This window comes from Ambystoma mexicanum, chromosome 9, assembly GCF_040938575.1.
Source record: "Ambystoma mexicanum isolate Mex_15411 chromosome 9, UKY_AmexF1_1, whole genome shotgun sequence".
In the NCBI taxonomy this organism is placed as follows: domain Eukaryota; kingdom Metazoa; phylum Chordata; class Amphibia; order Caudata; family Ambystomatidae; genus Ambystoma; species Ambystoma mexicanum.
The window spans coordinates 35,173,099-35,195,442 of NC_090931.1; the positions used below are offsets into that span (position 1 = coordinate 35,173,099).

At 45.8% G+C, this 22,344-nt stretch overlaps 1 protein-coding gene across 1 annotated transcript in view; it reads left to right on the top strand.

Annotated features, from left to right (window-relative positions):
- Positions 1-22,344, top strand: part of NCAPD3 (non-SMC condensin II complex subunit D3) — a 579,984-nt gene that overhangs the window by 504,242 nt on the left and 53,398 nt on the right. The window contains exons 31-34 of the mRNA XM_069614114.1: positions 9,531-9,667; positions 10,065-10,142; positions 13,123-13,197; positions 13,277-13,337. Coding sequence (XP_069470215.1) covers positions 9,531-9,667; positions 10,065-10,142; positions 13,123-13,197; positions 13,277-13,337 — 351 coding nt within the window. The remainder of the gene's footprint in view (positions 1-9,530; positions 9,668-10,064; positions 10,143-13,122; positions 13,198-13,276; positions 13,338-22,344) is intronic.

Here is a 22,344-nt window from a genome sequence, read left to right on the forward strand (position 1 = left end):
TAGGGGTCTTGCTTCTCTGTCAGGTCCTTTGTAAACTCAGTCAGGTTTTACCAAAGCCCCTGTGGGTGATACGAATGGCTTCAGGGTTGGCATGGTGCAATTGAAGGGAGGAGTGCTGCTACACCCTCTTACTGATAGAATCCAGGCGTTTTCCTTGTGGTAGAGGAGGCGGAGAAGGTATTACTACAGTTGCTGTTACGACCAATGTGACTGGGTCTTTGGGTGAGAAATCAGACTAATCTTTTCGGTTGACGAGTGTGTGCCAGTTTCCGGCGGGAAGCCCCATTTGCATGGCAATGCTAGGTAGGTCCATGTAGCCTGTCTTGTGTTTATGAAACGCACATGGTAAGTACGATTGGTCCTCTTCTTGCTCATGTCCATACTGCGGTGGGTTTTCCTTTGGGTTGGCATGTGCTGCTCAGGCTCACTTTTCTAGGACGGAGGAGAAAATTGTAGGAATAGGGGATGGTGGAGGGTTCATCAGAACATGAGGTGACCTTAGCAGAGCAGACCCCCCCCCCCAAAGCTGCTTATGGAATTGTAGATATTTGAGGTTTCCCCCCATCCTTTAGATAGCGGGGACCGGGTAGATAACGGGGACCGAAGTGGGGGGGGGAACTCTGATCAAGATAATCAAGTGTCTCTTCATTGATGGTGAAGTCATCGACCTTTGGAACGTCATGAAAATCCCATCTCGGAGGTTGTGCAGGTGAGGGTCTGTTCCGAAGAGTTCCACATTCCTACTGAAGCACTTGCCATGGATATACAGGTGCCCGGCAAGAGACTGCCCCAGGTTCTGCATAGCGATGGAATATGCCTTCATTCTCAACTTGCCTTTCTTCACCTTCTGGAAGGCCCTCAATGATGCATGAAGGATGCCTCCCGAACAGGCCTTCCTCGCGCTTGGGGCGATTGATGAGGCTATTGTGAAGAATCCTATGGATTATCACTGGGCCCCAGCCTAGTGACTCCACCCATGTGGCTAGGGACAGGCAGTCGCTACCTGATCCTAACCCTGGGGGTGGTTTCGGGGCGGAGGATCACATGGGAGGAGATGGCTATCGGTGGGAAGTGGTGACTCCTTCGCGAGAGATGCGGTCTTCATCCTCCACTGAGGATGAAGATCTTCTGATGCCCAGATACCTGATGCCATGTTGTCATTGTACAATTCCCTCTCATGAAACTATCCAGAGAAGACGTTGTGACAAATCAGACTTCTATGTACCCTTTGGGAGTTCAAACCTTAACTACACCACCCTCTCATTTTTATGAAACTATCTCAGATAGAGGTCCTAATCCACAGGATAGAACACACATTTTTTTAATTTTATTTGTTAGTTGGTAAATCAACTTTTCAAATATTCATTGATAAAATTACATGATTTCATGAAGACAACATACAGATTCCAAAAGAACACGAGAACAGAACAAAATATTTAACGATTCCACAACAAATTACCAAAAATAAAAAGTAAAACACATCTTTTTTTCACTTTCATAAATCTGACAACTCTGTTTTGAAAACAATTTGAATGGAATAAATACAGAAGAGTTAATACCACACAAAGGATTTCAAAGTCCAGAATGCCTGTGCTATTGGGACGAGGAAGAGGGGCTCAGCGGTAGTAAAGATCCAAAATTCAACTAATCTAAATGAGTGGTCTACTTGCTGCAAAGGAAAACACCTGAGCCGGAAATTTAAATGGAGGAATTAGATTCATCTGAAAGAAGGTGGGAACGGTGAAGCTGAAGCAGACTGGAGTGCAAAGGTCGCTGTACGAGTAGAAGCAAGCCCAGCTGATGCCGATGTGAAATGGGAAGAAAGCCTGAGAACCGTGCAGAGTGTTCGCAGCGGGAAGCAGCATCAGAAGAGGGAAGCCGACTGAAGGGGAGATGTGCTCCCATTCAGGCGTGCATTATTCTGAAGTGCGAGGTGAAACAGTGAAGCACTGATGCTTCAAAAGCAGAGGGAGCAGTCCACTGAAGCAAAGTGGATGCTGTCTGGAGCGTGGGCACACCACGAGAAGAGGAGACGCTGAGTCAATCCGGTGAGTTGGCCTAACCGTGTAGGTGACCCTGGGGTGCTCCGAAGTGGCTATGTGACAATAAGAGGTCATTTTGAATATCGACTAAGAAAGTAACATTATGGCAAGCCGGGCATAATTCCTTTTGTATGGGATGCATACTAGAGGAAACCTCTAACCCACATTGCCAACAGCCAGGAGGCTGCACAGAAGCAGCATCTGAGAAAGAAGGGCTGAATTCCTCTTTTGTGGGACACCAAATAGGGGAAACTTGCGTTACCCACAGCCAAGAAGCTGTACAGAAGCAACAAGGGTTCAAGTCCTCTTTGTTGGGATATCAATGGATGAAAGTTTATTACCCATATTGACAGACTGTAAAAAGGGCAACCATTGTTCAGCTCTCCCTTCATGTCATGCTGGTGTGTAGAGACTGGAGAACAAATATTGCCACTGTGAACAATTGTAGAAGTAGGAGTTTTATCCTGGCAGGCGAGTGGACCAGGAAAGAAGATAATGTGAAGCATTATATTGGTGGCAAATAGGTGTGGCAGAAAGTATTACCTCAATCATTTCTATATAAACTGTTGATCTGCAATAAGTTGTTTTGGTATCCTGACAGAAGTATTAATTTGGAAGAAGTGTGATATGTTAATAATTGCTCTGTCTTGAAGAGCACATTTTTCTTTAGTCATCTGTTTGGTGAGAAAGGCATTGGTCTTGATAAAAAGGATATTGTGGAAGATATTTGGGAAAAGAGTGTTGTGGAAAGTTGCCTTAACGAAAAGGAAAGTAAGAAGAATAACAAGTACTTTGTTTTTGGAAACGTGTTTTCATGGAGAGACATTTTCTTTACCCAAGACAAAGTCCTATCGGGAGAAAAGGAACTTTGTTGAACACAAACTGTTCTTTGAGTGTTTATGCATTGAGCCAGGGGAAGGGAACACAACCCTGGTCACAAGGAATACGCTTTTAAACATATATGTTTGAACTTCAACACTGGGGTGTTGAATTGAAGATTTCCAAATATTCCTTTTATTTTGTTTGGATTAGTGTGAGGGTCAGAGACTTTTGGACACTAGGTCTTTCTTCTTTTAGTTTCTTTCTCGTTAGGCTAGGGAAAGATGCGAGTTTCTCCAGCATTGGATCTTTCATGGATTCACATGCTTAGAATATTCCCCGTCGCCAGACTGGGACCCCTCGGTACACATATATAGCCTTTTCCTATAGGAAAAATTCAGACACTTTTGTGTCCTATCTATGTCCTTTTGGGGCCCGCATACGCATGCCCCGTGGGACGTCGCGGTATAAAAGCCCTGCCCTCGCGGCTCCCTTCAGATTTCAACCGTCTCCAAAGTAGTGGGATCTCCTCGTGTCGTCTTACTATTTTGTACAAGGTTGTGTACTTGAAGTTGGAGTTAGGTGAATTTTTCCTTCATGTCGGGGAAGGCGCTGTTCCGTCCGTGCGCGACGTGGTGCTTGAAAAAAGTTTACGAGGGGGATGGACATACTGTCTCCACCCTCATCATTCTGCTGATAACTGACATATGCAAAGGGTTTTCTCAAAAGACCCTCAAAGACCGAAGTCGACGGCTGGTGGCATGGTTGAATGATGGAGCGGGGGCATACCCCCTTCGGAGGTAGGCTCCACACAATCGGCAAAAACATCACACCGCGCTGTATCGTCGGAACCACCGGCGAAGAAATCTCGACCGGCGGAGAAAGAGTCATCTCGGAGTCATTCAGCTAAAGAATCTTCGACGAGAAAATCGTCATCTTCGTCAAAAAAGCATGACAAAGGCCGAAATCCTCCTCGGGCGATCACCCTAGATCGACCACGAGTCGAGAGTCCGGTAAAAGCAGGGCTAGTGCAGAAAAGGCGGGACCGTCTAAACCACCTGCTAAGCCACCGTCGTCGACGGCGGTCCAGTCATCGGCCTCCTCCCTACCACTGACGCACGTGGTATCTACCGTCCCGCCGACAGCGACGGTGGCCTCGTCGACAGAGGTTCTACAAGAAGCCTGGAGGCCTGAAGTCTTTGATCCGATCCCTCCGGATACTTTACTGCAGGAACAGGCAGCGTTGCTGTCCTCGGCAGACCTCGGGCTACGAGTGGTTGACAGGTCGTCGACGAGGGGATCCGGAGTTCCGGTGTCTGCCCCTCTCCTCAATCTGTTTTGTCATTGGAGGTTCTGTCCACTCTTCAGTCTTTATTAAAGTCGTTGGACCAGAGGCTACCTCAGGTAAACCTGCCACAGTCACCCGTCGACGAGCCGGGCCCGTCCCGTCCACCGACTCACTTACGCACGCCAGTCTCAGCACCACCGGCACCCCAAGAGGAAGGTGAGCTGCCAGATTCGGAGTCTGACAGAGGAGCCATGTCGGATATCTCCTCATCCCCCTCCAGGGATCCAGCCTGGGAGTCAGAGGTGGAATTAGAAACCCAAGGAGCCCGGTTCAGCCGCCCCCCGGATGATATTGCATCATTCCATTCTATGATGGAGAAGGTGTGTAAGGAATTCGGTTTGTCCCAGGAGGAACAGAAAAAGGACTGTTTTCTTTTCGACCACGTGGGTAAGAGGAGGTCAGTGTTTTCAATACCCATCCTAGATCATGTGTGGAAGGAGGGTTTGCAGACAATGCGTCACCCCTTTTCGGAACCGGCGGTAAAAGGTCGCCTTGAGAAAAAATGTAAGGCTCCAGAGTCTACCCCCAAGTGCTTATCCTCCCAACCAACGCCTGAATCGGTGGTGTCGGCGGCAGCGGCGAGGAAAGCTAAGGCCCAGCACAAGTGCACGACTCCGCCTGAAAACGAGGCAAGACGTCAGGATGCCTTCGGCAAAAAAGTGCTATCTGTGGGAGCAACTACAGTAAAGGCTGCAAACTCTCTGGCTATTGTAGCCAGATACGACAGAGAAATGTGGCACAGTCTGGCTCCGTTGCTGGATCATCTTCCGGAAGAGCATAGGAAGGCGGCGATGTTACTCGTCCAAGAGGGTGAGGAAGCCTCCAATCACGCAATAAACATCGCGGTTGACCTCGCTGAATCGGGCTTCAAGCAAGTCAATAAGGGGGTCGTGTTACGACGACAGTCATGGCTTAAGTGTACCTACTTCAGACCGGAGGTACAATACAAAGTATTAGATATGTCCTTTGAGGGAGACCTTCTATTCGGAGAGAAAGTAGATGAGGCCCTGAAGGGAATGAAAGAGGACTCTGACACGGCACGTTCATTGGGTGCCCTCCAGAGTGGCCGAAGCTACAAGTCTTTTCGTCCCTTTAGAGGGGCTTCAGGTAATTCCAGATTCTCTGCGTCAGGAGACAGATCCTTCAGTAGGTCGGCGTACCCCTCCCAGGGATACAGGCGTGCTTCTCAAGCAGCAAACCGACGCCGGAACTTCCAGACCTTCAGGAAGAGACCATCCTATCCGTCGTCGTCGAGAGAGAAGCAAAACAAAGATCAGCAATGACGAACAACACACCGTTCTGGGAGGAAGAGCATCAGCCTATGTCGACGAATGGGAACGAATAACGACAGATCAATGGGTGCTGGACACAATAAGGAACGGACATTCTCTACAATTCAAGCGCAGCCCTCCGCACATTCCACCTGCGTTCGTCGCTCAATCCCATCTGAGGGTACTGCAACAGGAGGTAACACTCATGTTAGCAAAAGGTGCGATAGAATTAGTTCCAGCATCACAGAAAGGTCAAGGGGTTTACTCAAGATACTTCGTCCTGAAAAAGCCACACGGAAAATGGCGTCCCATTCTAGACTTACGCGATCTCAACAAGTCCTTAAAGAGCCTAAAATTCAAAATGCTCATGCTCCAGGAAGTGATCCGAGCCGTTCAAGAAGGGGATTTTCTGGCGTCCCTGGATTTGCAGGACGCGTACTTCCATATTCCAATGTGTCGGAAGCACAGGAAGTTCCTGAGGTTTGTGATAGGGCGGACTCACTACCAATTCACGGTTCTTCCCTTTGGGCTCAAAACCTCCCCCAGAACGTTCACGAAATCCCTGGCCCCAGTAGCGGCCTGGCTAAGGAGGCAGGGCCACAATGTATACCCATATCTCGACGACTGGCTGGTAAGGGGATCCTCCCCAGCGTCGACCAACACAAGTTTGCAAGCCACCATGCAGCTTCTACAACAGCTGGGATTCGCCATAAACTTCAGAAAAATCCTCGTTGATGCCATCGAGAACGTTGGTGTTCCTGGGGGCATAGTTCGAAACCCAGTCGGGGCTAGTGAAGCCTTCCCTCGACAGAATCTCAAAACTCAATCAACTGGCGGGTCGACTATGGCGAAACACCAAGCTTTCAGTGAGAAAATATGTTTCGGTCCTAGGGGCCATGGCATCCTGCATCCATCTGGTGGCCAACTGTCGCCTATTCATGAGGCCAGTTCAGGAGTTCCTGGCGGACCGGTGGACACAGGCCCAAGGATCGTGGTCAGACAAGATAATAATCGACGACAAACTGCTTCGGACTCTTCAGTGGTGGCAGAGTTTCCACAACCTGAACAGTGGTGTACCCCTACAGGAGCCGGAGTTCCAGCTAACCATAGTCACGGATGCGTCTCTAACCGGCTGGGGAGCTCACATGGGCACTCTTCAAACGCAAGGTCATTGGTCTCAAACGGAGTCACTCCTACACATCAATGTGTTAGAGCTCAGAGCAGTGCGATGGGCCTTGAAGGCGTTCCTACCACACATCAAGGGATCGAGACTACGAGTGCTGACGGACAATACGACAGCAATGTTTTATGTGAGAAAACAAGGGGGGGATGCGATCCAGGACCCTTTCCATAGAGGCCCAGAAAGTGTGGCATTGGGCATTAAAGCACGAGATATCCATCGTGGCTCACCATCTCCCGGGAGTGAGGAACTCGCAAGCGGATTCCCTCAGCAGAAGGATGGCCCAGATACACGAATGGGAAATGGACACAGTTCAGCTGACGAAAGTTTTAGAGAAGTGGGGTCACCCCCCACTGGACGTCTTCGCAATGAAGGAAAACAAGGAATGCAAGCAATTCGCAAGCAGATGGCCTCAGGAGGGTTCCATGGGGGAGGCGTTCTCCTTCCCATGGACGGACAAGTTCCTTTACGCTTTTCCTCCGTTCCCCCTCATACGGCGGACGGTGCAGTGGATACGCAGGTACAGTTGCCGGGTAATTCTAGTGGCACCGTACTGGCCGAGGCAACCGTGGTTTTCCGACCTGCTTCACTTGTCGCTGGAACAACCAATAGCGTTTCCGAGGGTCCCGAACCTACTGTCCTGGGACAAAGGTACGGTGTGGCATCACGACCCGGACAGTCTCAACCTCACAGCCTGGCTCCTGACTTTTCGGAATTTGGTACCTTAGACGTTTCGGAGGGCCCCTTCTACCAACAAATCTTACACCTATAAGTGGCGAAGGTTCTGTGAGTGGTGTCGAGGACAACAAGGACTACACCCGTTAAGGGTGACTCCGGAGCAAGTTCTGCCTTATCTGCTTCACTTGGCAGAGGGGGGGTTTATCTTTCACATCGATAAAGGTGCACCTGGCGGCCATCTCTAGGTTCACGAGGAAGAGACAGTCGTCTCCTTTATTCAGCGACAGGCTAGTGAAACACTTCATGAGGGGTTTATTTCGAACTTTTCCCCCAATAAAACGTTTTCCACCAACATGGAGTCTCAACGTAGTGCTGGCAGGCCTAATGAAACCAACCTTCGAGCCTATGGCCACCTCGGCCATGAAAGTCGTATCGTGGAAGTTGGCGTTCTTAATAGCTATCACGTCAGCTAGTAGAATCTCGGAACTGCAAGCGTTGGTCGTAGACCCTCCATACCTAAGATTCTTTAAAGACAAGGTGGTTCTGGCAACTAATCCTACTTTCGTTCCGAAAGTTCCTACAGTGTATCACAAACACTCGTCCATTGTCCTCCCTACTTTTTTCGCGACCCCATCATCGGCAGCGGAAAGAGCTCTTCATACCTTGGACGTTAAGAGGGCCTTAAAATTTTACCTACATCGTACACAAGAACTCAGGTCTACTCGACAACTGTTCATCGCGTATGGTCCGTCGACGAGAGGAAATGCAATTTCTAAGCGAGGACTGGCTCGATGTGTCTCGTCGACGATTGCTTTTTGTCACTCCAAGGCCGGAAGGCCGCTGCAAGGGCATCCTAGAGCCCATTCTACAAGATCAACGTCCTCTTCAGCAGCATTATGGGCAGGAGTTCCGCTAACGGACATATGCCAGGCTCCGGCATGGTCGGTGCCTCACACGTTTACCCGCCATTACTGCCTTGCGAGGCAGCATGCGGATGAGGTGCAGATGGGAAGAGCAGTCCTGCGCCATCTGTTTCAATAAGGTAATCTCTGCACTGTGGAGAGTTTTTTCTACCTGTTGGTAACCGTATGCTTTATGGAGGTGCAGGTATATGGGTAAACCTATGTCTTGTGCAACTATGCATTATGTATTTTTTGTGGATGTATGTTGCATTGCATTCTCACCACCGTCTTCCAGTTTACTGCTATACAATCTATTCTAAGCATGTGAATCCATGAAAGATCCAATGCTGGAGAAGGGAATAGTTTCTTACCTGTAACTCCATTTCTCCAGCATTGGTATCTTTCATGGATTCACACGCGCCCGCCAGCCTCCCCAGAATGCAATGTATATGCTTGATAGGTTTAACCCTTCCTACTTTGGAGGGGCCGAAATCTGAAGGGAGCCGCGGGGGCGGGGCTTTTATACCGCAAAGTCCTACGGGGCATGCGTATGCGGGCCCCAAAAGGACGTAGATAGGACACAAGTGTCGGAAGTTTTCCTATAGGAAAAGGCTATATATGTGTACCGAGGGGTCCAAGTCTGACGACGGGGAATATTCTAAGCATGTGAATCCATGAAAGATACCAATGCTGGAGAAAAGGAGTTACAGGTAAGAAACTATTCCCTTCTCACCCTTTATTGTTTAATAAAATGGCAAATTCTGAGAACTGTACTTTTGTGTCCGCCTCACATTTCTGACCCCTCACAGTATGGACAGAAAGTGTCTCATATGCTGAGCACAGTCCCTAGTCGTTCAGGCTCCAGGCACTTTAAACAAAGAGCGCTTGACGTTGAAGTGGCAAGTATAAAAGCCTTTAAAAGGCATAAGTGGAGCAGACTGTATCCAAAGTGGATTAAAATTGAAGAACAGTAATTCTAAAAGCGAGCAGCAAACTTCCCCACTCTCCTCATATGCAAACCAGGTGTACAGTCCCACTAGAAGAGTATGAAGGATTGGAGGATGAGGCACAAGGGCCGGTTAGCAGGGTTGTGGGCGAAGCACTGCAAATGTGTTGTGGCCTCAATTTCAAATTAGAAAGGGTTTGCTGTGCAAAACACTCTCGGCCCATTCCTTTTTGGGCAGACATTAGATTTGGTGGAAAGGCGTGGGACTTGGAGTATTACTGTTTTGTATCTGCTGCCCTGCATCAATTCTCCATAATTTTACATTTTTGTACTCTGTTTAACAGGCAGCTGTCCCTCAGCACTGCAGTAATCCTGAACTCTGCTAAGAAAGCTGTGGAAAGCAGCAAGAAAATGCGCAGCAAAAGCATTGGGGCCCTTCCCGGCACTCCATCACCTAGCCATGTAACCAGCAGCAAGCAAGGTACTGCCATTACAATATAGCCTGTGCCCCCACATCTCCATCCTTTCACTGCTAACTAAAATGGTGGGAAGAGGGACATGTGTATTCAGGGAGAGTGAAAATGTTCATGTCCTGTGTATACGATGAATGTGACACTATAGTTTAGTTTAAAGGGAGGACAGGTCCCTTATTTTTTAAATGTAATAGTTTAGGAGCAAAGTTAAAGTACTTTATTGACTGCAGCCATAACCGGCCACAAACAGGTTGAGCAAGCTTGTTGCTTGGACTATTAGTGAAGGGTCAGTGTTCTGTTATCTTTCCAGCATGTGATGCAGAAACAGTTAATCTGTGCACCTTTTCAAATGTATATTAGTTTATATGTTTGGATAATTTGACCACTTTCTTTCCATCTTTTCAGTTTCTTTTGATAGTGTAAATCAACCATCCAGCACATCAAATCTTACTCTGATTGGCCGAGCAATAAGCACTCCTGACCGTAAGTAATTGGCCGTGAGCAACTCTTAGGCTGTCACATTTTCCTTCTTTACTCGGCTCTCATCTTTGATCTGCTTACCCTGCATGCATATTTGATCCTTTCTTTCTACTCTCACCTCCAAGTGGATTTTGCTGTCTGTGCACACACACGTTTGTCTATTTCCCTGCTTCACCGCCCAGGCACCTCTTTCTAAGCCCCCACATGGGTCTTTGTCATAGTTGTGTTGATTAGTGATGTGGAGACTGTTCTCTTGTGGCAGGATAGTGCAAACCTTGGTTTCTAGCTTAGCCCTTTTCTTTCTGGCATTGTTGGAATACGTTTCCCAATGTTGCAGTGTATTGTTTGGGAGGATTGAGCTACTTTATTTTATCAATTTATACAGTGCATATACCCACAAGCTTCAGGGCGCCAACACAAACACAAGGGAACAACAAAAGAAAACAAGACATGCATGAATCATACAAAACTTAGTAACTCCAAAAGGAAAAATAATCGTTCCTGAAAGAGCAAAGTTTTCAGAGAGGCACAGAAAGTATTCACATTTTTGTCCAGCTGAAGGGAAATCGGGAAGGAGTTCCATACATGGGCTGCCCATATAGGAAATGCCCTTCCAAAACCACCGCCCTGTTAAAACTTTTGGACCGTTTCCCTGATCAGGAGAATGGAGAGCTCACCTGGGAGTGTACAGAGTTATGCGGATCTGCATGTATTCCGGGGCCTTTCCATAAAGACATTTGTGCACTAGAGTAGCTATTTCAAAATGAATACGAGCCTGGATAGGGAGCCAGTGAAGCGAGACCCTCTCCGGCGTTGTGATCTCGCCATGGAATGGAATTGATGAAGCGCGCACCGTTGTTTTGGAGCACCTGCAACTGGTGCAGGCATTTTGTTTGTGGCCCCAGAGAGCATGGAGTTGCAATAATCTAGTCCAGATAGTATAATTGCTAGGCCAATAGTGGCACAATTTGTCTCGGAGATGAAGGGCCTAATGTTCTTAAGGAGTCTTGGATAGTAGTTCGTTTTTGGACAAATAACTAACTTGTGTCTCCGCCCCGAGAGAGGCATTAAGAAAGGCCCCCAACGTTTTGACTTTTTTTCCGCCACCACAATAGGGCAGTCCTTGATGTAAAAGTTACGATATTCGCTCCCAAGTTTAGTGCTGGCCCCGGGCTGCTGAATAATAATTTGGTTTTTAGCTCTGTTGAAGCCGAGCCAGTTCTCGATCATCCATTGTTCAATAATCCTATAGTTGGCATTCAGATTCCTAGTGTCACACATAATCCCCACTGATTTCCAGTATCAACTGGGTATTTTCAGCATAGTTGGTAAACCAGGTGGCAGGGGTCTAAGATACAGATTGAAGAGGGTAGAGCAAATACATGCTCCCTGAGGGACTCCACAGTGAATGGGGGCCTGAAATTCAGGAAGCACCTTCCCAGGTTACCAAGGATTGTCTCCCTGACAAAGATTTAATCCAACTCGTTGCTTGTGGAGCACAATATCCTATATTAGCCAGAGCAGTGAGTAGACGCTCATGGTCCAACAAGTCGAAAGCTGCAGATAAGTCCAAGAGCACCAGGAGACCATTTGTTTCCTGGTCCACCATCTCTAGCATGATATGATTGTGTATAGGCGCTATATACATAAACTGTGTTTCAAAGCGCTTCAAGGCAAGGGAGGGAACAAGGGAAAATACAATGACATTCTTACAGGCCATGAACAGTTATGATGTGAAATTATCGTACTCGGCCTGACGACATTTCGGATAGTTCAAGAGCGAAGACATAGATAAGGAAGGGAGGGGGAGAGTGGGAAGGAAATGGAAACAGACAGGCGACTACCGTACTAACCCTGACGACATTTCTGGTAGAGCCGGAGAAAAACAAAAGGTGAGGGAGAGGGGTGCAGAAAGGGAGGGGAGGAACAAAACAAGCGACTATCATACTAGGCCCGATGACATTTCAGAAAGTGCTGGGCGGGGAGAGGGGGCAGGGGAACAAGTAAGGTGCAGGGGTAGGAGACAGGCGAGGTTGCTATAATACTAGGTCCAGGGACAATTCTGATTGAGTAAGCGCATAGAAGAATGTAAGGGGAGGAGATGGGGAAAGGGAGAGGAGGAGAGAACAGAGTAAGCAGTCAAAAAGCGTGGAGAAACAGAAGGGGAGAGCGAATACAATTGCAGAAGTCAGTAGTAACACATAATGTTGCAAGCCAGGGTACAAGATAAAGATGGAAACAGCATGATTCAGGGCCACCACGAGTACAAGATGCAAAAGAAGTGCAGCATGAGAGTTGAGAAAGGGTGACGCACCGTGAATCAATGAAGTCCCTAACAGTCAAATCCAGCATTGGCCACAAGACGGTGATGGTGAAACCAGAATGTATCGGGATAGACTCCTGCAGAAGTAGGCTGGAGTGGTGCGAGGGGGGGAGCAGGGTAGAAGAAAAGCAAGAGGCAACACCTGTGTGCGAGAAGGGGAGGCACAAGGGAAAATAACGGGGGGACCAGAGGGGGTGGGGATGACCAATGGGGACAGAGGGAGTAAACCCATGTTGGTGCATGTTTGTCTGCAGATCGAGGAGGGCTGCCTCTGTGCTCAGCTCTAAACCCGGCTTGTTTAAGTTGAAATAACCCTGTGGATTCAAAATGGGCCTGTAATTGCTTCGTCACCACTTTATCCAAGATTTTCAGTAGGGCATTTGTATTAGTGATGGGCCTTACATTTTTTACTTCTTTGGGATCCAGCCCCACTTTCTTCACCAATGGTGTAACAGTAACTTATTTTATCATTTCCGGAACTGGGGTATGATCAAACGACGAGTTAACAAATCTGGTAAGGGACGGGGCAAACTCGCTTATGTTGTCTAAAATGAGTTTCACCACGACAATATTCTCTCGACAGGAGGAAGGCATGGATGGTGCATAAGAAGATTGAGAACTTACTGCAACTGAACTCCCTTTTGTTTTTGTTCTGTTTAGAAACTATAAACAATGTGACTTTCGGTGCTGGTGTCAGCTATATAGGGTCATCCCACACGCCCGCTTCAGGAAAAGGTAAGGCTGCTGATTAAGGATAAGTGTCTGGACCATAAACATTTATAAACGTGTAATTTCTACATGTGACTTTTTGCAGTGCCAGTCAGATCTGAAGACAGTCGTAAGGAGGTCTTGTGTATGATGTCTCCTGATAAGCCGTAAGTTTCTGCATACAAATCTTTAGTCCGATTACTGTTGCGCTTGTTCAGGCTTTTGTACTAGAGATACTCCATTGTGACCTGTTTGGGAAAACCAATAGTTTGGGTGGAGAGAACCAAGGCTTTTGCCATTTGTCGAAATTGTCTTGCTTGGAAGCATGGGGCATGAGGGCACAGTCTGTCTTGGTCCATATTGAGGGTGGGCAACTCCTTTCTGTGCCAGCAGTACATGGGGAAACAATCTGGTTTTGTTTGCATGGGCAGTCTCTTTGCAGAACATCTGCAGATGGCAGAACATCTGCAGATGTCACTCAAGCATAGCCTGCAGCAGCACCTGCTCTGAAGGGACATGCGATTGTGGTGTTGTGCAGTGGAGGTATGGGACCATGAGTCTCCCCAACCCTGATTAGAGGACCCTCTGGGTTTCCACAAGTAAACCTCGCAGTGTCCCCTATGGATTAATTTAGAATTTACTAAGCATATATAATGGTATGTTATGTCCTCTTTCATCCAGACTCAAGAGATACCAGAGGGTGGCTTTGGTACTGGGCCACGTAGCCTATCCTCTCAGTGAGACCTGGCTAGACCAGGACGCTTAACTGATGTTCTCCGATAAGGGTACTCAATATTTTCTGGATTGGTGCATAATAAAGGAATGAAAAGGATAGGGACAGAAGTACTTGACATGTGAAAGTTGTTGGATAATCGGTTCGATACGTTTTCATAGACCACGGTTTAAAAATCAGCATTTTGCTTGTGTACTTTAGGTTGACATGATTTCGACCAGTTTTGTTTTTATATTGGAGGGGAGTTCCATCCACTTTGCCCGTTTCTTTCCCCTGAGACGTTGCAGCAGAGAGAGCCCCAGGGAATAAGCACTGTGTAGTGGGTGTTGATGTATATTTTTATGTAAATAAAAAAACCAGCCTACACTTTGAATATATGCAGATATCTCAAACTCCCATTTATTTTATTTTTATGTGTGTGTGGGTAGTGTAAATCCCCCCCCCCCCCTTAAGATTGTATCCTGTGTTGATTGTTGAACACAGTCGCCGTGCAAGAGTTATGACATTGACTTGTAAACACGATAATCTACACCTAAGCACTGGTGATGGTACATTTTTTGCTGCTTTCATTACTTCTTTCAAGTTCTGAGCTATTATCATACTATTCTATGATTCATAATGTTTCAGCTGGTGAAATCAACCTAGATGCTGTTTTGTGTTTTTACTACTGATCCGCAGTGGCAGGCTTAACACTGCAGAGCGAGGTTAACAGGCTACTGTTGCTTCAGGAGTGAAGCCATGACCACAAGGTAGCTACTGCTCTACAGAGACTGGATAGAAACCTCAAAATGCACTTCAGAGTGAGTTCAAAATCAAATAGAAATTTGGCAGTATAGATCTTGATGCACCAAATTCCATATAACCTTTTGTCCAGATATTTCAGCTTTACATTTAAAAAGCTTGCCTTACAAATGTGCATTCTTCTACCTGTCAGGAACCCGAACACTTTCATGCCTGCCAACATCGGCAGACTCATTCCATTCCAGGGTTTCTCCAGTGTTGGATCTTTCATGCTTGCAGGTGCTTTAAATACTTACTGATCGTTGGCAGGGAATTCTCATACAACTCTGATAGCATTTTAGAAGACTACCCCCCACCCTTCATTGGTTTTATTCAAATAATGAAAGTACAGTGTGTCAACAATAAGAGGTCTAGGGGCACGTACAAAAGACTAACATTGTGGAGGGCCACCGGTAAAGGACCCCACAAGAGCCCTCAAAGAGGTAAACCATCAATGACTGAACAAAAACATTACATTTTAATGCATATACATGAACATAAATCCAACGCAAAATTGCAAATAATAATGAATATGATCAACCAAGGAAAGGCCTGTGAAAGACCGGTTCCCTACAAACACATGCTACATTATAAATACATGGCTTACAGTTGTAAAGGAAAACATCACTAACAAAAAGCATCTACTCTGTTATTAGAGGAGTACGGCTCTGAGTCTATGCACAAATACGATAAATGCGCCAGGGACATGGAGGTGGCCCCTTCTTTGCTCCTGCCAATAAATAAGAGACCAACTATCCTATTACTATTGGAGCCTCTGATGAAAACAGGGTCTACGTAGGGACGCTACCCTAGAAAATAACCCAGCACTGGTATTGGGTTAAAATTAGCAGACATCATACGTTTAGGTGGAAGCTGCAATTTGCAACAACTTCATCAGGACCAAAGGATGAACCTGTGAAAAAACAAGACCATTGTATCTTACAATAACTGAAGCAATACAAGTTTAAAAAACATACTAGCAAGCTAAAAGTGTTGCAGTACCTCCACCACCATTGAGTGAGACGAACTAATAGACTGCCACTCATGATTCACCAGTCGCCCTGAAAAAGCAAAGAATTGTCAAACCAACAAATCCCATGAATAGAAACTGGAGTGGATAGGTTACACCAAAAAAAGAAGGTAAAAGGAGAAGACTGCTGCCATCAAGACAAAGAATACATTGGCCACAGTATTATATCCTATGGCTTACCCTCGCTGGCGCAGCAGGGGGATGTATGGACTGAAATCTTGCGCCAGGAATTGACAAAAGGAGACAGTTCTGCAATAGTAAAAACTGACAAATGAGCAAGTGAAATAAGCAAAAATAAAGTATGCATATTCCATCCCAAATGGAAAAAGTAAAAAGCGCCATAAGAGACCGACGGCTCAACAGATACTGTTAAAGGAAATCCTGATGGAGAAGGGCGTCATGGATAATGCAACCAAGTCATTTTCTTTTTGATGATATTCATTGTTATTGTGGATTGGTGTTGGAGCCCCGTGGTGGAAATGTTAGAGCGAGAAAAGACCTAAAGTTATTTTTCTGAAAATAACTTTTGGTCTTTTCTCCCCTGAACATTTAAAACTTTGCCCGCGGACACCCCCCTTCCACCAGCACCCCCCCCCCCATCCCCTTCTTCGCTGTGTGCCGCCGACTCAGTGTGTCTCTGCAACGCCTGTTCCCTTTCACTTCTTTGATCGGGAACCAGCGGCGTAGGGTCCTTTCCCTTTTTTAATTGGTTTACTTTTTACGGGATTGGTTGCAGGGGACACCCCCGCAACACCTGCTCACAGTATAGTGAACAAGGGTGCGGGGGACTCCTCTGCAGCCCTTGCCACCGAATGGGGGATTTGGTCGAACTTTTCAGCTGTTTGGAATTTTCAAACAGCCGAAAATCGGCCAAATCTCCCATTCGGGATTATAAACTTTTGTCTTTTTGGACGCTTCCATTATTGTTTGCAATTTCGCATTGGATATATGTTCATGTATACGCATTAAAATGTAAGTATAACAATTTGTTTGTTTTATGCTATAATTGACATGTTTTTGATTTAATCCCAAATATTGTCACTTACAGGGTTGCAACTATGTAACCTTTTAGAGGCACGTTTAAAAATATTGCTCTCACTAATTCAGAGATGAGAATGGAATAATTCCCAGTGGGGCTCTTCATGTGTTATTGGTCAATATTCCCCAGTCCCTACTGGAGAAGAGGGTAGCCCTTCCGGGCATGGCCTCAATGACTGAACTCCAAGGCTTTGGATCTTTAGTGCTCTGTGCTGCTAGGCAACCAAGCCCAGGAAGCCCAGCCTATGTCCAGACCATGATGGGCTGCAATCATTGATACTTAGAGGCTCTGTGAATGATCTTATTGCCCCCGGTGTCCAGAATATTAGGGAGTCAGGACTGAGGACCACAGATCAACCTTGAATAAGCATTTTGTGTCCCTTCCTCTCCCAATTGATTGTGTTCTAACTGGTCCTCTGTGCTGATGCATTGAGACATATCCTGGGTGTGTTACAGCTACTCCCTGTTGGGTCCTAAAGGGCTTATTTCAAAGTCTATGTGCTGATATAAATCTGTTTTCCACAACCTGCTTGGTATTGAACTTTCTGCTGATTCCCTTAGCTGCGTCCCCAGTGTAGCATTGATTCTGCAGCTTCCTGGATTTACTGTGCCTCAATGCTGCTCTTAGTCTGCATTCAGTGCCACAACCGCTGTCTAAGAATGCTGATTGTGCCAGTACACCAAAGCTCCCATTACACTTCCCAATGGGAGTACCAGAGGTATTGTTCCCCCGATAGCGAAACCGGGAACTGAAAACGTCCATTCAGGTTGGCTGGTAACTCAGTGCTACCATCTGTTTCCGGGGCCCGTCCGGAGAATCTTTAGTCTCCTCCCTCTTACTCTCAAGTCATGACATAGTTACGCTGAGGCACAACACCACATCCCTCCTAAACTTTCAGTGAAAATAAACCAAGTAAAGCTCAATACTGCACTCAGTTTACAGTTAGTTTGTCTATTTTCGGCTTCTCTGCCAAAAACGTTTGTTTGTCCACGGAAGCTGCTGAACCCCCACAGTCCCCTATGAGTGCTGACCTCTCTACTGATAAGTGTAGCTGTTAGCATTCCCGAGGGAAAGGGGGAAATGGGACAAAATAACAAACTCCAGGTCTCGTTCTGCTTCTTGTAGCCACTCAACCTATTTAGGAAAAAACAACATAAAGTGACATTTTGTTTACTAACCTTTAGTTCCAAAACTCTTTTTTCCCCCTCCAAAGTTGCATCCCAGATTAAAATCTTCACCATACCTGATAACCTCTTCACAATACCTAGAGGACTATTTTTTCTTACTGTGGACCTTTTTTCAGAATGTCACAAAAAGTCTCTCCTGATATAAAAAAAAACCCTTGCTGGAACACTGCTGAACCAAATTCTTGAAATAGATTAGTCTCAACTCCTTGTGAGTCACCATTCACTTGCAGTTCGATTCCAATGGGAAAAAATAAACACTTTCTTTTTACTCCACTATTGAGTGAAAATCTCTTCTGCGCATGTATATTACTAGTTCCTTTCCCGTAAGATGTTTGCTCATGCGTTTACAATGAACCTCGCCGAGAAGCGTCTTAAGTTTAGAACACATGCGCGGGAAAGTACTTTTTCAGTAAAACGATATTCCTCCTTCAGTCTTAATGCTTGCGTGCAAATTGTCTTGTCGGGAAAACTGCGCAGACTCGAAGGAATATTGTTTTCCCATGTTCAGCTGTGTTCCGTTTGTGTTAGCGCCTGCGTAGATAATCAACCAAGCAGGAAGTCTTAGTTGAACCACGCATGCGTGAATAGAAATACTGAACTCCGACTGCCGAATTCTCCTTGAGAGAGAAACACACGCGAGGATTAATATTGTTAGTATTACGTTACGAAAACAAATGAATAGTCAAATGATGAAACTCCAACTCGATCACCCTAACACGCTGTCACTTTCGCAGACAGCGTAATAAGACTAAACGGAAAACCGAACGGAAGAGCACTAAATAAGCACAGCGCTCTGAATAACAACGTAAGATTAAGCTACACGCTCATACGCTACGAAATAAAAAGAAAACAAACGTACGCATTAAAGGCTCCAGTACTTAACGCAATACAGTCAAATAAAGGGAAAGGTAAAATCCAAATGGTGAACGCTCCAAAATACTTTACTCCTCTAAGATCAGATGTTGAATATTAAAAACCTAAAACCAATTTTTTCAAACAAACATCAGAGTTTATAACATTTTCAATGGAAATTGCAGATGAAATAAAATAGTCACTTAGCTTGTTTTTTTCTTCATAAGATGATCTCTGGATAGATTCCAAGACTCCAACCTAACTCCCAAAAACTTTGATGATTCTTTTAAAATAAGATCCAAAAGTTAGTCTCAAAATGTACCAGCTCTTCATACATAGGACCTTCCTGCAGGACTGCTGACAATGAAAGGCGGTTTAGAATGTTCTGACAATGCCTTTTCTGAACTTCTGACCAATCGGGAATGTTGCTTGAAATCACCATCTTGGCTTGGGAATTTCTCCACACTCTGTACTTTAAGGTTAAGGCCCAAACCATTTAGCGTCTTAAACACATATATATTCCCACAATCTACCATAGCTCCTGAAACCTGACAGTATACACCATATGGGACGAAACCTTGGAGCTTTGTGGAGGGCTGAGGACATTCTCATAGAGAGTAACATGACTTCCCCCTCTGTCCACTGTTGGTGCATTATCAAGGGGGGATTCTTCTGGTCGGCTAGCTCCACCCTGGGGCGTGGGGGGTTTTCACTGGTCATGATGGTATTGTCCTGTTCTCTGTTCTGCTGGGATGGTCTTCAAGGCCTGATCTGTTGTCTTCCCACCACATCGTGGGTGTCACTTTCTGAAAATGTGATGCATTCCTTGTTACCGTCTTGTTTGCCCAACTGGCGGTGACCATTGTGTGTTCATTTTCCGCTATTGTCCATGGGCGAGATTCATAGTTAAGTGTAATTTTCTTCGTAGGTGGCCTGTTCTTCACAAAGTACAGTGTCCCCTGCACTGAGATTGCGATGGTGTGCCCGTGGGGTAGCGCTCTCCTTCTCCTTGTGGGCTTGCTGCCTTCTTTCTATTTGGACATTATCGATTTCTGGCTTGTTCCAGTTGTTATGGAGAGGAAGCTCGGCTTGAATTGGCACACCAAACATCAGAGCTGCCGGATTTGCATGTGTTGAGTGTGGCATCTGTTGGTACAACCAGAGGAACCGGTATACTTCTGTTAGTCAGGGTGAAAGAACAAAGAAATATCGAGGCTGAGTACCACTAAGGAAATACACCAATCACGGGCTAAAAAGATTCACAGATCTTTTATTACTGTACAGTTTACAAAGCAAAACAGATAGCTATCTGGCTCCCAACACCTCACAGTGTGTACCAGCCGACGAGGAGAGGTGAGAGAGAGATGGACATCCAAACATTCGTGCTTTTATATAATTTGTGTAATATTGTCCAGCCTCTCTTCACGTTAATATTTTGTGGTCTAGAGTTTGTGCCTAGTTCACATACAGATTATACAATATTATGCGAAGGATTACATAGGTTTGCATTTCCATGAAGACACAATGGTGATGTATGTTCTCGGATCCCGCGGTGAGCCTTGTACTAAGTTCCTTCTCAATGTAGTTCAGCTCAAGTATACGTTCGAGGTTTGTTCTTCATTGTCCCAATGTTTATATAAGGATGAGGCTTCTGAGCGCTGACAACACTTGCATGACAGTTCATATGAAGCACAGGGTCTCTTTGCTTAGTCTAAACAGTCGGTGCTCGGACAACCTAAACATTAACAGAACTCAAAGGTCGGAAGGCTTGGTTGCAAGTCGAAAACATAGTCCACCATTTTAGAACGAAGAACACACAAGTGAAAATCAAAATGGCGGATGAATCTTAAAATGGCTGCGAAGTTAACCCAAAAATTGGAACTTTGCAACACAGTTTTCCGTGTAGCGCGAATAGACTTAGGCCAATATAAATACTAAGGAGGCACTATATAATTAACGTTTAACAAACCCTCCTTTTGGCCTAAGGCAAGAGCCTTACTAAAAATATTTGCTTTACTCGTAACTCCATGTTTCAATGTCTGTACATCCTGAATCACATTCATCAGATAGATCAATTGCCATCAGATCTTTGACAGTAATATCCTTCATTACAAAAACATTAGTCCTCTTCTCAGTTGCGTGTATTTTCCGTCCTAATGTTCCTACAGTTTGCGCACAACATCCCCCTAACATCGAACATATGACAGGAAGACATTGTATGCAACAACAGAAGAACAACAGAATACCAGGAACTACCATTAAGACTGAAAAGAGTTTCCATCCCCAAGACCGTAAAAAGCCCCAGAACCAAGTACTAAGATCCCAGTTTCCCTCGGGAACATGTACTTCTGTACTTAGGACGTGCAGATTTTTCATTGCCTTGACTATGGTCGGGGAGGAGTCAGGTACGAAAACACAACAAGCGCATCCCGCCAATTTACATACTCCACCACGGTCAGCCAGGATGGCGTCTAACACCATCCGGTTCTGTAGAGCCACTAATCTAATTGCTTTCTGTTCTAACGTCATTTTGTAGAGTATATCGGTGGTCTGGTTGATGGTTCTCTCCAATACTCTTGCTAGTCTCCTAATATCGGAATTCATGATATGTCCCCAAAATGGCACAAAGGATTTCGCTACATCACCCATGACTTGTGAAGGAGTATCACCGTCCTCGTCCGGCCTTGGACGAGCCCTAGAGACCTCAGAGGTGTTAGTTACATATACCCCTGGTAGCAAGATACCCAAATAACAAGTACCCTGCCAATCCCTAGGTAGCCAAAGATAAGCTTCATCTCCACAAATAAAATAGACAGGATCGCCTACATGCAGAGGTCTGTCCTCACTAGTCAAGTTTGCAATATTGGTGCAACCCGCAAAAGTACCCATTGACTGAGAACCATTCCTCTGTATGCAGAGGGAAACGGTTGGGGCTGTGATTGATAGTATACGAAGGAGGCGTAGCATCCCAGTTGCCTACGGGAGCCAACTTGAAAGAAATTAAAGATTGGAAAGGCCTAATAGAAGCAACATTAAGCTTGCTCCTATTTGCGAAAATGGAGCATCCCAGAGGCATCAGGACTCGCCTTTCAAATGAATTTAAATTAGTCCCGTCAAAGTTCCCTGATATGCTTTCATTCCAACGACCAAAGAATAATGCCCTTAGAGAGGCATAACATGCAATAGTTGAAGGCAAAGGATGAATATACCAGCCCAACCCTTTCTCCTCGTGTTGTGCAAATGCGAACAGATCCAGCATTGCATGAGTCGCATTCATGATTAATGCCTGTTATTGTGATAACTCTGTCTTTGCTGGGAATCCCCAGGAGATGGTGTGCAGATGCAAGAAAGGAGAAGACATAGTAGGAACACTCTCATTGGGTATAAATGTTTCAAGTGGACGCACCCCCTCAATGTACCGAAACCCAAGAGCAATTACTACTGTCATACCGGTTAACATAATTACAAAGAAACAATACGTCCTCAAGGACCATGTATTTTTCTGTCCAATGTCTTTATTAGCCACACAATCGATTGGTTGCTCCGTACAAGT